This window comes from Ursus maritimus, unplaced genomic scaffold, assembly GCF_017311325.1.
Source record: "Ursus maritimus isolate PB19 unplaced genomic scaffold, ASM1731132v1 scaffold_22, whole genome shotgun sequence".
NCBI lineage: Eukaryota > Metazoa > Chordata > Mammalia > Carnivora > Ursidae > Ursus > Ursus maritimus.
The window spans coordinates 19,190,293-19,207,199 of NW_024424675.1; the positions used below are offsets into that span (position 1 = coordinate 19,190,293).

General features: G+C 44.6%; 1 protein-coding gene across 1 annotated transcript in view; it reads left to right on the plus strand.

Annotated features, from left to right (window-relative positions):
- The window catches only part of DNAAF9 (dynein axonemal assembly factor 9), a 125,136-nt gene that overhangs the window by 61,541 nt on the left and 46,688 nt on the right, over positions 1-16,907 (plus strand). Inside the window, exons 16-21 of the mRNA XM_040638055.1 lie at positions 291-336; positions 1,466-1,577; positions 2,370-2,440; positions 3,389-3,439; positions 4,009-4,096; positions 15,496-15,599. Coding sequence (XP_040493989.1) covers positions 291-336; positions 1,466-1,577; positions 2,370-2,440; positions 3,389-3,439; positions 4,009-4,096; positions 15,496-15,599 — 472 coding nt within the window. The remainder of the gene's footprint in view (positions 1-290; positions 337-1,465; positions 1,578-2,369; positions 2,441-3,388; positions 3,440-4,008; positions 4,097-15,495; positions 15,600-16,907) is intronic.

Here is a 16,907-nt window from a genome sequence, read left to right on the forward strand (position 1 = left end):
TGGTCTTCTTAGAGTTCTACACCTGGCAATGGCATTATGCCAGGATTGGGCCTGGGACTAGCTATGCTTAGCTGAGACCTTATACCCTGAGTGCTTCCCACTGAAAGACAGGCATGGGAGTAGGGGGTGGACCTAATTTCTTCCAGTGGCCTACATACTAATTCTGCATACATGTAACCCAGTGTTTTGAAACGCCCTAAAAGAAATCTGGGTCTGTGGGTTGCTGCCAAGTTGAGAAAAGAGAACATTGTAAATGTAATATATGTTCCTCCTGTCTCTTCCTCTTCTAGGATTGTGCCTCTGGACAGTGAAGATAGCTTATACTTCGTGAAGACGGTAAGCAGAGCTGTTACCAGTCAGCTGGCAGGGAGTGGCCTATAGAGGGACATCTAAAAGGGGTGAGAAAGGAGTAGGTGGGAGTGTTGGGCAGTCTTTCCCTGAGGAAACTGGTCTATTCTCAGGAGTGTTCCAGCTGCAGCTGTGGTGACCCTGTGATTTTGATGGTGCCCAGGCAGCTGTACCAGGCCCACATCATATCCCATGTCTCAGCTTCCCAGGGTCCAGAGTCTTATCTGGGGGCTGGGGGAGACACTTCTTCCTAAAGTTAGGAAGGCTTCCTCCAAGAGAGTGAGACTCCTCTGACCTCATGTGGAAATGTGAACTGAGGACAAGCCTGCCTCAACACAGACCGATGAATTTTCAGTGGATTCTCTGTGTTCCAGGGCCTGAGTTGATGCCCTTAACAGGGGTCTGTGAAAATAAATAAAACAACAAAAACCGGGGCCCAAGTCTCCAGTGAAGTGGGTAGTCAGAGCAGAACTTTCCAACCCATTTGCTGGGGGCACCCTGATGGGACAGGGGCATGGTTCAGAGATGCAGAAATATTGGTCCCCAGGTGGGCTGGCTGACATGGCCCGGGGGAGCAGAGTTTCTAGACCAGTTACTCCTGGTCACAAGCCAAGTTCTCCATTTAGCCCAGTGCATCCTAATGTGCAGAAAATTGGCAAGCGATGCATGAGAGGATGGTAGCTATCCAGCCAAGATTCTGGTTGCAATATATATGGGCACAGATTACACCTTGAGTCTGTTCTGTGGCTACTGCCTGAGATTAAGATTTAAGAATTAAACACCTCCAACTCTGAGAGGCCAGGGCCTCATCACAATTAAGAAGGAAGGCTGTTTTTTTAGGAAAGATAAGCAATTTGAGGGAATTTATAGAAACATAAAATACTCCTATGGCCCAAGGGTGTCTCTGATGCAGAAGCAGTTGCAGGGGAGCGTGGATGATACTGAAGTCCACTCCTGGCCCTGAGATGTAGTTCAGAATAACTCGAGTTTTCCTTAGAAATTCTGGAGTATTCTGTGAAAATATGCCTTCGAGCAGTATCTTGTGGTCTGTTTCTTAACGGTCTTTCGAAGTTTAAGACTGACAACTGGCCTAACTCTGTTTTCTCATTTGATGCAGGCTTGTATGACTGTATATGACATTCCTGACTTACTGGGAGGAAGGGGATGCTTAGGGTCTGTGGTCTTCTCAGAATCCTTTTTGACGTCTCAGATCTTGGTTAAAGAAAAGGGTAAGTGTTTATAAAGTCTTTAGAAAGCAAAACTTGAGGGTTTTTTTGTTTTGGCAAAATAAGTTTAGATATAATTTCATAGTTCTTATGTATATATAAATCATAATATATAATAATTCTGCATTATTTTATAATTGTATATAATATATGTTAATTACAATATTATCTTCACACACACACACATATATATATATATGAGAATATGTGAAGCCTTACTGGTAGTCAGGAAGAAGCAATTTGAAATAATAATTAGATCCTTTTTTTTTTTTTTAAGATTTTATTTATTTATTTGACAGAGAGAGACAGCCAGCGAGAGAGGGAACACAAGCAGGGGGAGTGGGAGAGGAAGAAGCAGGCTTCCCAGTGGAGCAGGGAGCCCGATGCAGGGCTCGATCCCAGGACCCTGGGATCACGCCCTAGGCCGAAGGCAGACGCTTAACGACTGAGCCACCCAGGCGCCCCTAGATCCTTTTTTTAACTCTTGCGCTACCTTGATAAAAATTAAAAATATAGATAAAAAGGACTAATTCCCAGGACTCTCCATTTAAATGTGTGTTTCTATTTGTTGTAAAAAAAAATAATAGAGTTAATCACATGGGGAAACCTTCCTCCCTCCCCTCACTAGTCTCCCTGTCCCCAGATGAGGAAGTTTTCAGTTTCTCAGGGCACAAGATTTTGTATACTAATAAGAGGAGCCCTCAATCCTGAGAAAGGGAGAGGTGTTAGTTTTGGGTCCTACAGGGTGGGCTCAGGTAGTGGGCAGTAACTGGCATGTCTGTGGTCTTCCTGCAGATGGCACTGTTACCACAGAAACCAGCTTCATAGTCCTGACAGCCGCCATACCCAGATTCTGCTCCTGGCTGGTTAGTGTCATTCATCCGGTGGAAGTGGACTTAAATGTGGAGAAATCGGGGAGAACATTTGAGGAAGAGCCTCTTCATTGGGTCCCTGGTGGGATGTCAAATCCTAAACTAGCTACTGTTCAGGAATGGAAGTTTTTATCTCAGCTCTTTTTCTTTATACAAATGAATCTAGTTTCTTTAACTCTCTCCTTACCTTGGGAAAGTGCCAAAAGAAATAAACTAAGTGATTTGGGTCCCTGTTAAATTATGAAAGGGAGAAATTAAACCTTCATTTTACAGATGAGGACACTAAGGCTTAGAAATTGACCAGCCTGTCCAAAGTCACACAGATAGTGAGGAGTAGATCATGTGGCTCCCTTCTCTGGTCAGAATGGTTGCTGCTGAGTTTTTACAGCAGAGTCTCTCTACATGTAGATGGGTCCCATCTTCATCAGTGGAAGTTGGTCTAAAACTCTGGTGCCTTGGGACACAGAGAGTATGACAGCAGTGAGTCTAGTAATGGTCTAAGTACCTATTTTTAAAATCTTTATATTCTGTTTCTACAATTCTGATGTGAATAGGGAAGAACAAGAATCATCCTCTAACATGAATACATATAAATGAGAACACATTCAAAATATTTTAATATGTTCTCTTCCTTTATCCTTACAAATAGTTGTTTTTCTCTGAAGTGAAATATAAGGGGAGACTAATACATCATTTCCACATCTTGTAGGCTCATTTAGCTGGACCTCAGGTCCCAGGGAGAGAGAGCCCACCATGGCCTTGGGCTCTGAGCCTTGATGATCAGTAGCCAGCCAGCTCTGCCAGCCATCAGGGCCTGAGAGCACAGGATTTGGTAGAGGGACTGCCCAGTCAGTCTCCTGGAAGTATTGAACATGGGGGAGACCTAGGAGAGTTTTGCCCTTGAAGTAGGAAACTGAAAACTTGCACTTTTTTTGGATACAGGTAGAAGATAATGAAGTAAAATTGTCTGAGAAAACCCAGCAAGCAGTGAAGGTAAGCAGCCTTCTTATCCTCGATGTTAACATTGTATCAAAGTGAAATGTAAACTGTTCATGAAGATAATCTAGAATATTTCATTTTAGGGCTAATCTGAAGAATATCTTCCTCTTTGTCTCAATTCCTGTTTGCATTCTTCCCCTCCCAGCAAAGCTGTAGAAATAACCATTTGATGGGGTACACGGAGGGATTCGTTCTGCCATTTTGGCCTTCTGATGTGTTTTTTTTAAATCTCCCGGTACTATTAAAAGCAGATCTCAGGTTGGCCTAGACATATAGAACTGAGAGGTCAAGGCTTTAGACCAAGGAGAGCTGCCTCCAGTTGCTAGAAATCCACTGGAGCATGAACAAGCAGAACAGGCTTTGGTGTCTGGGCTCGGAGAGGACTTTACAAGTTATAAATGCCAGTAACGTGACAGAGAGCCAGGCAATGCCAGACACATGGAAGAAGCTGGGTCTTTGTGAGGCTGACTAAGCAGCTTGTGTAGACACACAAATGGGCAGGACTTTTGATTCTGTGAAAGTTTACGCTACAAATCGTCTGCTCTTTGTGATTGTTTTTAAAGGGCGATGCCTGTTTCCTGGGTACTTTTCTAACAGGAGGAGAAGGAGCATATCTTTATTCCAGCAATCCACATTCTTGGCCTGAGGAAGGTGAGCCAGCTATTACTTTTTTGTTCTTGACTGTGTCTGGGTCCCTCTTTGCAGGTATTGGCATGCGTGTTGGGATTAGTAATACATCTGATATTTCAAAAGACTTGTTGCTGTAGAAGTGTTTTCTAGTAGCTTTTCTCCTTTTATCCACCCATTTTGCAGATGAGGAAACTTGTGCTAGGAAGGGATGACCCCAGAACCACAGTCTGGTCCTCTTCTTGCCGCCTGAGGATTGTTCTCAAAATAGGCTCGAGAGGCAGCACATCCAGAAATAGAATTTGTGGACCTAAACAAGTCTGGATTCATTTTCTGTTGCTGTATAACAAATTACCACAAATTTAGTAGCTTAAAACACGCATTTACTATTTCACAGGTCTGTAGGTCAGAAGTCCAGGTAGACTTGGCTGGATTCGTGTTAGGTTCTCTGAAGTTAAGGCATCAGTCAGACTAGGCTCTTATCTGGAGACTCTGGGGAAGACTTCACTCCCAAACGCATCTAGATTATCAGCAGAATTCAGTTCTGTTGGATTGTAGGACTGAGGTCCCCATCTTATTGCTAGCTGTCAGCCAGGACCATACTTAGCTCCTTCTCCCAGAGGTCTCTGCCCTGTGACAGCTTTCTCCCATCTCAGCAATGAAAACCTCCCTTGTGCTGTTGAATCTCTCTTACCCTTCAGATCTGTATAAATTCCTTTTCTATACCAGCCAGAGAAAACTCTGCTTATAAAGAGCTGTTTGTGATTAGAGGAAGCCCACTCAAATAATGTCCCTTTTGCCATATAGCATTACATGAACACAGGAGTACCATCAGAAGATGAAGGTCATGGGAGCTATCTTAAATTTCTTCCTACCACAGTCTACCCTCTGGCCTCCCATTCACGTCCCTCCCACATGCAAAATACAATCACCCCTTCCCAAGGGCCCCATCTCATTATGGTAACAGTTTAAAGTCCTAAATCTCACTAGCTCAAAAATCCAAACTCTCATCGTCAGGATCATCTAAATCAGATGTAGATAAGGCTCTGGCTTTTAATCCATGAAGTACAACTCCTGAACACAAGGCTTCTCTAGGTGTGGCCCTGTGAAACTAACGAGACAAGTTATCTGCCCTGCCTTCCCAGCACCCAAGGTGGCCCTGGCATGGGATGACTGTTACAGACATTCAGGTTCAGAAAGGTGGGTGGAAATGGAAAATAAAAAGGAGTCATCAGCCTGAGGTAGCTTTGAAATCCAGCTGGGCAAACTCCAGGGTCCGGATTAGTTTGAAGGCCTGGGAATAGTCCACCATGACTCTTTTATCTCTGCCACCTGGGCTCTTGGTTTCACCCTCTAAACTCTTGGTTTTCCCCTCTAAGCTTGTGGCTACACCTAGGTCATCCTTCCTTTTTCACAAGGTTAGCACTTTGTAGGTGAGTTTTATCAGCCTTCTTCCTGCCAATACCATTTGGGGGTCCAGTAATCTCCTTTGATTTCATACTCTCTCTGTCCCTTTCAGTCCAAGCTGGCAGTATTTCTGCTGACCTAAGATTCTCAAAAACCTTGTTGGTTTTGCGTGGATTTCATGGGGATTCATTCCATGCTCCTTTTTGGTTTCCTCAAAATAACATTTTCTTAGGAGTCCTATTCTTTCCCTGGTTGATATAGCCATTTTGTGGAGGAAGAGTTCTGGCTTACTCCACAGATTTCTCAGCCTCTACTGAGCAAATCCCCTTTCTGGATAATTTGTTCTTCTTGAAAATATTCTGTCCAGGGGCACCTGGGTGGCTCAGTCGTTAAGCGTCTGCCTTCGGCTCAGGTCATGATCTCAGGATCCTGGGATCGAGCCCTGCATCAGGCTGCCTGCTCAGCGGGGAGTCTGCTTCTCCCTCTCGCTCTGCCTGCTGCTCCCCCTACTTGTGCTTGTTCTCTCTCTCTCTGTCAAATAAATCTTTTAAAAAAAAAAGAAAAGAAAAGAAAATATTCTGTCCAGTGGAAGATTCCTCTCCCTGTTCTCAGATCACTGGTTCAGCTTCTGCTCCTCCATTCAGGGAGGAGACAAAGCACAGGGAGATTTAGGGCTCCACAAAATGCCGGGTAGTAAATAGTAGCATTTGGTATCGCGCCTGTGCTACAGCCCCTGCCTGCATTTGTGCCTCTCCAGATCCAGGTAGAGAAGAGCAGAGTCAGGAACACCTGTTGAAGGCAGGGAGTATGTGACAGTGCTACTAGCCTCGGGGCAAGAGCATAGTGTTTCAGAAGCAGGTTGTAGGGGCGCCTGGGTGGCTCAGTCGTTAAGCGTCTGCCTTGGGCTCGGGGCATGATCCTGGCGTTCTGGGATCGAGCCCCGCATCAGGCTCCTCTGCTGGCAGCCTGCTTCTTCCTCTCCCACTCCCCCTGCTTGTGTTCCCTCTCTCGCTGGCTGTCTCTCTCTCTCTGTCAAATAAATAAATAAAATCTTAAAAAAAAAAAAAAAAAAGAAGAAGGTTGTAGAGGCAACACAGGGGTGGTTGTGTTCTGTCCTAGTTGAGCCAATTATAATATTTAGCAAGGATATTTGCCAAAATTAGTTTGCACCTTCTTAGCAAAGGGCCTTGTTAGAAAAGTAATCTCACGCTGTATTGAGTTATCCAGCAAGATTCAGTGTTTCTTGAGGTCTCTACACAAAGGGCACAGCGAGGGATTTCTGGAGCCCTATTTGTCACACTCTTGAGAGCACACTCTTAGTTTCTGAAGGAAATGTAGTTTGAAATAGGAGGTGGTTTTCTGAAGCAGGAAAATTAAATAGGAAAAGAGAATTTAAACAGGAATCTCTTCTGGCTGGCTGTTAAGCTTTTTGCCACTTTGGAGCTCAGGTCAAGTGGGGCTTAAAGTTTATACCGCTTAAGGCTCTTTCAAGGAAAAATAACACAAAATGGTTAGGGCTCTTCTGAGGGCCTTGGAAGGGGACTTGGGCAGGTGAGGGGTTGTGAAGCTTAAGTATCATTAGTGTCTTGGTAAATCTGTCTCTACTTGAGTATGATGAGCTTGAAATTCATACGTTCCCATTCCCTAGGGCATTTAAAAAGCTCTTCAGCATGCATTATCTTCATTGAGCTTCATGTCCGTGCCCCGTAGGGGAAAACTTTCCTGAGGTTATAGTGCAAGTTCACAGTAGGTCTGGAGGGTAGTCCAGGTCTTCTGATTCTCAGTCCAGGGTTGGCCCTTCGAACTACATGTAGATAAGAATAGTACTTCCTGGGGCGCCTGGGTGGCACAGCGGTTAGGCGTCTGCCTTCGGCTCAGGGTGTGATCCCGGCGTTATGGGATCGAGCCCCACATCAGGCTCCTCCGCTATGAGCCTGCTTCTTCCTCTCCCACTCCCCCTGCTTGTGTTCCCTCTCTCGCTGGCTGTCTCTATCTCTGTCAAATAAATAAATAAAATCTTTAAAAAAAAAAAAAAAAAAGAATAGTACTTCCTTTACTTTGAAATGCTTCCAGCACCGGAACCTTTTTTCTTCCCGAGTTAGTGACTTCTCCTATCACAGGACTTCTTGCTATGCAGCTTCCTATTCATTTATGTCCTTCATGTGCCCTTCTCTTCCCCACCCTGCTGACCTTGGTCAGGCAAGCTGCCCAGCCCCTAATCCTCAGGAGCCCGCTTTAGAGTTTTACCACATATGCCTGTATCCCTAAACAATGTCTTGGTTTTGAGTGTAACACAGATATAATCACACTGTGTGTGTTCTGGGACTTGCTTTTTTTTGCTCACTATTCTTTTCCTAAGATTCATCCGGATTGTTGTGGATGGCTATATAGTTCATTCACTTTCATGGCTCCATGGGATTTCTTTGTATGAAATGTGCTTTTTATTCTTTGGACTGTTGATGGGCATTTGGGGCTTATAGTTTTTTGCTATTGCAGACGGTCCTGTCATGAGCATTCTTGTACATGTCTCCTGGCGCACATGGCACCAGGAAGATGCCTTAAAACACAGCCTTCTTGCTATTAATAACTGACATCTGTTGTCTCAGTCTCCTGACTTTCCTGTTGCATTCTGGCTAGTTGCAGTGGCCGGCGCTGACCTCTCTAGCTAGTCGGTATGTTGGCATTCCCTGAATGTTTGCCGCTTGGTTGCTATCTTTTTTTGAGATCCCTGCCTATAGAATTCTCTGTGCTTTGCCTCAAACAAAGTCAGCCCCTCTCCCTTGTAAGGTTTTTGTACACCATGGAACTGGAAGGGAGGTCAAGAGATTAGCCCCTGGCTGAAACACCAGATTTCCACAGTTCTCACCAAGCTTCAGTAGAATTTCTCAAATAAATGCTTCTCAATTTTATTGTACAACTTTGGTCCATTACCAGAGTCCTTAAATAGTTGTCTTAACAATTAAACCAGTTTCATCACTGTTTTCTGGGGAGAGGATCTGCCAGAATCTTCACAGCCATTTCAGAAGTTCCACCCCTCAGGTTTTGAAAGATATTTTCAGTTGGTAAAGATTCTAGGTCAATAGTTCGTTTCTTTCTTTCTTTCTTTCTTTCTTTCTTTCTTTCTTTCTTTCTTCTTTCTTTCTTTCTTTTCTTTCTTTTCTTTCTTTTCTTTCTTTTCTTTCTTTTCTTTCTTTTCTTTCTTTTCTTTCTTTTCTTTCTTTTCTTTCTTTTCTTTCTTTCTTTCTTTCTTTCTTTCTTTCTTTCTTTCTTTCTTTCTTTCTTTCTCTCTATCCCATCATGGGGCTTAAACTCATGACCCCAACATCAAGAGTCGCTGACTGTGTCAGTCAGGCACCCCAACGGTTTTCTTCTTTCTGGAAAGATGTTGCTCTCCTCCACTGTCTTCTCGCTTGTACCATTCCTGAGCAGAAATCCACTGCCATCCTTATCTTTGTTCCTTATATAGGAGTTATCTTTTTTTCACTCCACCTGCTTTTGAGATTTTTTTTTTTAAGATTTTTTAAATTTACTACAGAGAGAGTGTGTGTGTGCATGCACGAGTGCGGGGAGGGCAGAGGGAGAGGGAGAGAGAGAATCTCAGACTCCATGCTGAGCATAGAGCCCAACACAGGGCTCGATCTCATGACCCTGAGATCATGACCTCAGCCGAAATCAAGAGTTGGACACTCCGGGACCTCTGGGTGGCTCAGTCGGTTAAGCGTCTGTCTTCAGCTCAGGGTTCTGGGATCGAGTTCCCTGTTGGGCTCCTTGCTTAGCAGGGAGCCTGCTTCGCCCTCTGCCTGCCGCTCCCCCTGCTTGTGTTCTCGTTCTCTGACAAATAAATAAGTAAAATCTTTAAAAAAAAAAAAAAAAGAGTTGGGCACTCAACCAACTGAGCCACCCAGGCACCCCAATTTTCTTTCTTTCTATCACAAATTTTAATCAATTTTATTTTTATATGAGTTGGTATGTTTTTTTCCATGTTCCTTGTGCTTGGGATTCATTTTGCTTCTTCAATGGATAGATTTAGTTTTCCTCGAATTAGGAGTATGTTTGGCCTCTCGTTTTTTTTTTGTTTTGTTTTTTGTTTTTGTTTTTGGCTTTTCCCCTTCTCCCTCCTGTTCTGGGCCTCCAATTACATATCTTTGCTGTCTGAAATTGCCCCACAGCCCCCTGTTGCTCTGTACAATTATTTTCAGTCTTTTTTCTCATGTGTTTCATTTTGCATAGTTTCTACTTATATGTATTCTAATTTACTAACCACTTCTACATTGTTGTTAGGAGTTTGTTAAATTAACATTTGTGAAGCAGAGCGCAGGGTACTGAATGGTGATCCAAGTTCAACAAAAGACCACAAAAGAAATTGAAATAGAGAATTTTATTTCTCACAAGTCCTAGAGGAAGTACAGGACAATGGCATGCCTCGTGCCTGCAGGGCACACAGGAGGGCCAAAGCAGAGTGCAGACAGAAAGTGGCAGGACCTGAGGCACATGCCTTTATTAGGGTTTGTGGGTAGAGTGCTTTGGGTTTCCCAGGCTAAGGCCAGATTGGTCAATTCAAACCAAAAGAGCAGGGTTTTGGTAAGCTCCACAGCGGTTTTCTCTAAGGGTGCACAAAGGGATGGCCTAAGGAGGCAGGGGAGACTTGATCACTGAAGGGCTGTTGGGGAAGTCATGTCAGGAACTTACATCTTTTTGTGTCTCTGCAGGCTGCTACATAGGGCTTGTGTGAGGGGCCAGTGTCATTTTAAGCAACACCCTCCCCTGCCACCAAGGCCGCTTGACCAAACAAAATGTTTGCGGGGGCAGGAATACCCTGGAGTAGCTTAGCTAAACTTCCACAACTGTCTAATGTCATTCATCTCATTCATTGTGTTTTTCTTCTCAGACATTGTATTTTTCATCCATGGAAGTTTGGTTTAGATATTTTTTACATCTTTTGTGTCTCAAGTTAACATGGTTCAGTCTTCTAGCTTCTTGAACATATGGGATACAGTTATAATAATTGTTTTAAGATACTTTTCTTCTAGTTTTATCATCTGGCCTTGCTTTTAAGCTTTGTTAGCCAGGAGACAGAACAGCATTTAATTTAGGGCTAATTTCAACCCACTGCTGAGGCAGAATCCTTCTGCATATTCTACCTGACATCCCTGTGAAGCGTGAGGTTTTCTGCTATGGCTGGTGGGAATGGGCAGAAAGTCTCATTCAAGGTATGGGTTGATGTTCATTGTTTTACATAGGAATATCCAGTTTTTCCAGTACCATTTATTGAAAAGGCTCTCCTTTTTCTTTGATCTGTCTGTGCACCTTTGTTGAATATCAGTTGACCATGTATTTACTGTTTCCTACAGGCCTCCGTGAATGGTTGACACTCAGGCAGCTCCTTCATTGTCCCTGTAGTGATTTACAGATTGTAGAGTGTTTTTTTCCATTAGGCAGAGACTGTTCGGCAGTGAGAAACAGGGGCACTGGTCCCACTGACACATGGGGCAGTGGACACATCCTGAGAACTCTGGTAACCAAGCTGATTCCTGCCTTCTTATGATGAGAAGACCCAGGCAGCAGTCCTTTGCTATCTGCTGACTTCATTCTAAACCCTCTTGTGTATTCCCTTGTGTCCACATGAAGCTAGTCAAGGACACTTGAGAAAGTCCTCTGCAGCACTGACTGTGAGTGAATTATGCAGCTGCATATTACCTACAGCATGGATGACTCAGGAACAGATGTTGAGAGTAGTAAGCAAGTCACAGAAGGACACATGTATTAAGATTCTATTTACATGAAAACAAAACAGGCAAGACCAAATAATATCTGGTTTATAGATACATTGAAGTATGATAAAACTATATAGAAGTTAGGATGTTGGTTCCCTCTGGGTAGAAGAGAGGGGACCATTGAGGAAGGACATCTGGGAAGCTTCAAAGGTACTAGTAATGCTTGATTTCTGAGGCTGAGTGGTGTGTGTACAGGCATCGGGATCGTGTTGTTACTGTTTTTCTTTAAACCATATGTGTACGTTTCACACACTGTCACACAGAATGAAAATTATCCAGCTGGTGCGTCATATTTCCCCAGCAGAGATAAATGTTCCCTCTTCACACAGGTTGGACCATTGGAGGAGTTTTATTTGTACAGCCAGGTGTCTGAAGGAGGAAAAGCCAAATTCTTCATTGACACTTTGTGTCTTGTTTTGCCCTGAGGGCTCATCCTTCTTTTGGACTCCTGGGCGATGCAGAGGTCAATCAAAGACAACCATGCCTTGGTTCCCTGCTGTTTCTTGGGTAGTGAGGGGGAACTTCCTCTTACCTTGGGTTTTTAGACTCACAGAATGGAGAAGGAATGACAGTGGCCTTTCAGTAAGGGCACCAGGGATAAGACAAGGAGCCACAGAGGGGCTCCTGGATGGCTCAGTTGGTTAAGGGTCTGCCTTCGGCTCAGGGCATGATCCTGGAGTTGGGCTGCCTGCTCAGTGGGGAGTTGGCTTTCCCCTCTTCCTCTGCCCCTCTCCGCTGTGCTCTCTCTCTCACTCTCTCTCAAATAAGTAAATAAAATCTTTAAAAAAAAAAAAAAAAAAAGACAAGGAGCCAAGGAGATTTCCTCAGGAGTTGGTTACCATGGGCACTGAGAAACTGCAAAGGCACATCCCTTCAGACTGAAGTCTGACAGTCATGAATCCAGAGCGGATACTGGAAGTGTCATCACTTCAAGTGGATTGGGATCTAAGAGACCAGGTAACAGGCACTGGACCACCCAATGAGTCACTTCAGTTATTTCATATGTGCTCTGAGGATAATGAAAGTTACTGCTTCCAGAGCCAGGCTGAGCAGTAGCTGCAACATAAGATAGCTTTTCTGCACCAGTACTAAAATCAGCTTCCATTTACTGAGTTCTTGCTCTGTGCCAGGCCCCATAATGAGTGCTTTTCCAGCACTGCCTTGTGAATTTCTGTCTTCCTCTTTTCCATTTTGTTTCAAAGCTTCAGAGTATAGAGAGAGAGGAAATGCTGGAGATGAACTCTCTAACCTGTGCTGTCTTCTGGAAGCTTTGGAAGGATGTTGTTCAGGAGGCCTTTGAGTGGTACTGGACTTGCTTCTGAGAAGTTTCACGTTAGAGCTGCACAGGTGGAGGGTGAGCCCAGGACCTGGAGGGGAACAGGTAGTAAGCAGCAGTAGGAGAGCAGTTCTTACCTCCTCATACCTTTGTTTTTTTTTGTTTGTTTGTTTTGTTTTTAAAGATTTTATTTATTTATTTGACACAGAGAGACAGCCAGCGAGAGAGGGAACACAAGCAGGGGGAGTGGGAGAGGATGAAGCAGGCTCCTAGCAGAGGAGCCTGATGTGGGGTTCGATCCCAGAATGCCGGGATCACGCCCTAAGCCGAAGGCAGAGGCTTAACAATTGTGCCACCCAGGCGCCCCATTACCTCTTCATACCTTTGACCCCTGTTTTTTCTATAAGCGTTAGATAGAGTTATCTTGTGGCCAGAATTGATGAGGTCATAGTGTGAGGAGAGTGCTGAAAATCTTGTCTGGGCCCTGGGGGAGCTGGTGGAAGAGCTAAGACAGCAGAGGAGGGACTGCAGACAGTACTGTAGGCCTCTTGAGGCTAAGAAGCAGAGAGGGCAGGTCATCAGATTAGCCATTTAGAGAGGGCAGAGGGGAGGAAGCCGGGTGAGAACCAAAGGGAGCCAGATGCCACGACACCTTGGCCTCCTACAGACCTCTGCTTTGTACCTGGCTCCACTGCAAGTAGTTCTGTGCCTTTGGGAGAAACCTCTCTAAGCTGGTGTCTCCCCATCAGAAGTAAGAAGAAGATTACCTCTTCAGATTGTTGGGAAGGCAGAAAGCTCTAATTATATGACATGCTTGGTGCAGTTAGTAAAATTAAACACTGAGCAGAATCTGTTCCTGTCCCTTTTCCTGACAAAACAGATTAAAGCATGTCCCGTCCTGGAAGATCTGCCCTGGATGTGGGTGAGAGGAAAGTCAGCAATTTCTGAAGCAATCGGGGCAAACTAAGGGACTGAGGCTTCAAAGGCTCAGTGACATCAGAGGATGAGATCAGGGAGTGAGGTAGCTAAAAGGCTGATGGGATGCTATAGTCCGAGAGTAGGTTCTGGAGCTGAAGATTTCAGAGGTTGAGATGTTCGGGGTGCTGTTTTACTGCTGTAGCGTTGAGATTGAGAAGTATGGGGTGTGGTCCATCCCCTGATCTCTCAGAAGGGACGGACGTCCTGGCTGTGGAAGAGAAGACTGAGCATGTTCAGAAGCTGTTTGAAATGTTGTGGCATAGAGGAGGGCATAGAGGGGATAAGCAGTGAAGAGAAGAAAGGGCTTGTGTTTCTGAGGGAATGAAAGTATTGTGCCAGCATGGAAGGGAATGGTCTGGGAACAGCCATGAGGAACCTTGGCTTTGATACCGAATGAGGCTGGGTTGTGGGTAACCTCTATTCAAGCAGGCCATAGGGCAAGGCTTTGTGCAAAGGCTATGTGCAAAGGAGGTCAGGCTTTACTTGTTAGAGGCTGTGAGGCTTATAGGGCTTGACCCTCAATGCCTTGAACTGGGCTGCTGCTGCCCCAGGTGCTAAGATTAGCATTATTTCTCTCTGACTGGTCATGTAGCTCTTCCATTGATATTCAGGCTCCAAACCTTCCTCTTGTACCTAAAAACTGCCTCCCCCTCCCCCCCTTCTTCCCATGCCTCGTTAACATGCACACACAAGCACACATACTCACTAGGCCTCTCTGCCTCCTGAAACCTCACCTCCTCAGGAAGTCTTCAACTTGAAGTCTCCAAAATTTCTCACCTTGGTCTTTGCTTTTCTTTTCTTTTCTTTTTTTTTTTTTTTTTAAGATTTTATTTATTTATTTGACAGAGAGAGGCAGCTAGTGAGAGAGGGAACACAAGCAGGGGGAGTGGGAGAGGAAGAAGCAGGCTCCTAGTGGAGAAGCCTAATGTGGGGCTCGATCCCAGAACGCCGGGATCACGCCCTGAGCCGAAGGCAGACGCTTAACGACTGCACCACCCAGGCACCCCTGGCCTTTGCTTTTCTTGTCCTTACAATCTCCAGAGCTTTGGGGCTACCTTCCTAGAGCTACAGCTGGAGGAACCAGTCCCTCTTCTTAAGGCAGTCCTCTGCCTTAGCAGTTAGATATTTATGACAATATTCCCAAGCTTGTGCCTTGAGCTCCAAGAAGTACTTTCTCTCTTCTGCATATGTGAAAACAAAGAAAGAAAGGCTGTTAGAAGAACAGAAAGAATACAGCTTGGACCAGCTCCAGAGAGCAGCTTTATCCTAGAGTCTTATGGGTACTCTGGGTGCTTCATTTAAGTCTCCAAAGCAAGCCCAGTCTTAACACTTGTCATCTTAGCTGTCTATCCTTTCTTTGGTCTACCCCCTAGGGCCCATAATGAGCTATTCTGTATGACCTTGGCCACCCAGGAAACAGCAGCTCTTCTTGGACCTGAATCCTTGAACTGCAGGCCTCCAGTGTCTATAGAATCCCCTATTATCTAACTCAGATGTTCCTTTGCTGGACACAGGGAGCCTTAGGTTCCTTCACTAGTCCTTTACCTGAGACCCTAGTGCTCCTTGCTGCGCTTTAAGTGAGGAATGTGGTCTTTTTGGGGCAAAGCCAGCTTCTGCCAAATATGAGAAAGGGAGTCTGTAAACTCAGTGGTGGAGCAGACATACCCAAAGTCTTTTTCAGTGTGTTTCCCTGGAAGACACCCACAAGTGAACGTGAATTTTGCCTCTCTCCCACAGCGGGTAACTTATTCACTTGTTTTTTCTAATTCTTATGCAAAGACTGTGATGCCTCATTTCGCTCTGAAGCTCCAGGAGTGTACATTGGCTTCCCATGGGCATTGGACTCAGCATAAAAATCGTGTAACTTAAGCAATACAGACACTAGTCTCTCGTTACCAGTGTGATGTGCCCTGGTGTCTACAAGGACATTGGGATATGGCCCCCTGGATCCAGCCCTCCAGCTCTGACCAGCTCTCTTTTCCTTCCAGGGAAAGTGCACTTCTTCTCTAGTGGTCTTCTGTTTTCTCACCGTCATCATGGAAGTGTCGTCCTTTCCAAGGATCACATGAATTCCATTTCATTCTATGATGGGGTAGGTGTTTTATCAGTCCTTGGCTTTGATGTTCAGAAGGATACTCAACACTTCTGAGACAAAAACCAAATAACTTCCTGTCCCTGCTCCACCACCATGGGGCAGGATGTCAGGAACCAACATTGGCCTTGAGGCAGGCAGACAGGGAGTTCATGGAGAGGCCTGTCCACTTGTCAACCTCACTGCTCCGTAACGAGCTTAGCTAAAAAAGAGTTCTGGGTCAGGAGGGCCAACAACTACCCATGCCCAATTAACTCATCCCAAAGAGGACCAGAAAGTGGGCTGAAGGCCTTAAATGCCCTCCCTCCCGACCAGGGCCACAAAGGCTCACCCACTTAAGAACTGGAAAGAAGCTGTTCCACTAACATTGATGGGGCTCCACTCACCTATTAGCATAAGAAAGAATTAAAGTGAGCCAGAGAGAAGAAAAATGGCTCACTTTCCCCATGAGGGCTCAGCCCCACCCCCTGACACACTCAGACTTCCCCTCCACCTGTGAAATTTCCACCCCCAAAACCTCCTTTAACTTCACCAGTTTATTTAACACTTTCCCCTCCCCTTGCAAGGAGGAAGGCAGCTATGAGTTCTCCCTAGGCTATTCTCTTCTCCTGGCCAAGGCTCATCTCTCAGTATGACATCAGAGTGGTACCAGGCCCTCTACTGTGTTTGGTTTCAGCCTCAAAACCAGCCTGTTTGGGAGTCAAGACAGACTAAGTGAGGTGATATCGTCAGATGGCTCAGAAAATAAGTTCTGTGAACAATTCAGAGAAAATTCTATCTTTCTTCCAAATAGAACCTGCTGCCTTAAAGGGTGTTCCAAAGTGCACGCAGGCCAACAAGACAGAATGGATGGTGGTATTAGATGAAAACTTTGATGAGGGAAGAAAAGGTGAATCTTTCAAGTGCTGGGACAATGAGTTAGCTAACTTGGGGCAGGGGGATGGATTCTTACCTCATATCAAAAATCAAAATTAACTTCTGATAGATTAAAATTAAATATTTTCCAATTTCACAAGAAGAAAGAGGAATATAAAAATGAGTATGTATTAAACTTCCAGGGACAGGAAGACTTGGTAAGCTTAGAAATGATACAAGAAATTCTAAAGGAAAAGTCTGTCAGATTTGACCACTTAAGGATTTTAAATATTTTTGCCAATAATTTAATTTATTGACATATACTTTAAATACAATTAACTGTATCCATTTAAAGTTTTGATAGATGTATACACTCATGAAACCACTGTCACAATCAAGATACAGACAACTTTCACCACCCCTAAAGTTTTCTTTTTTTTTTTTTTTTTTTTT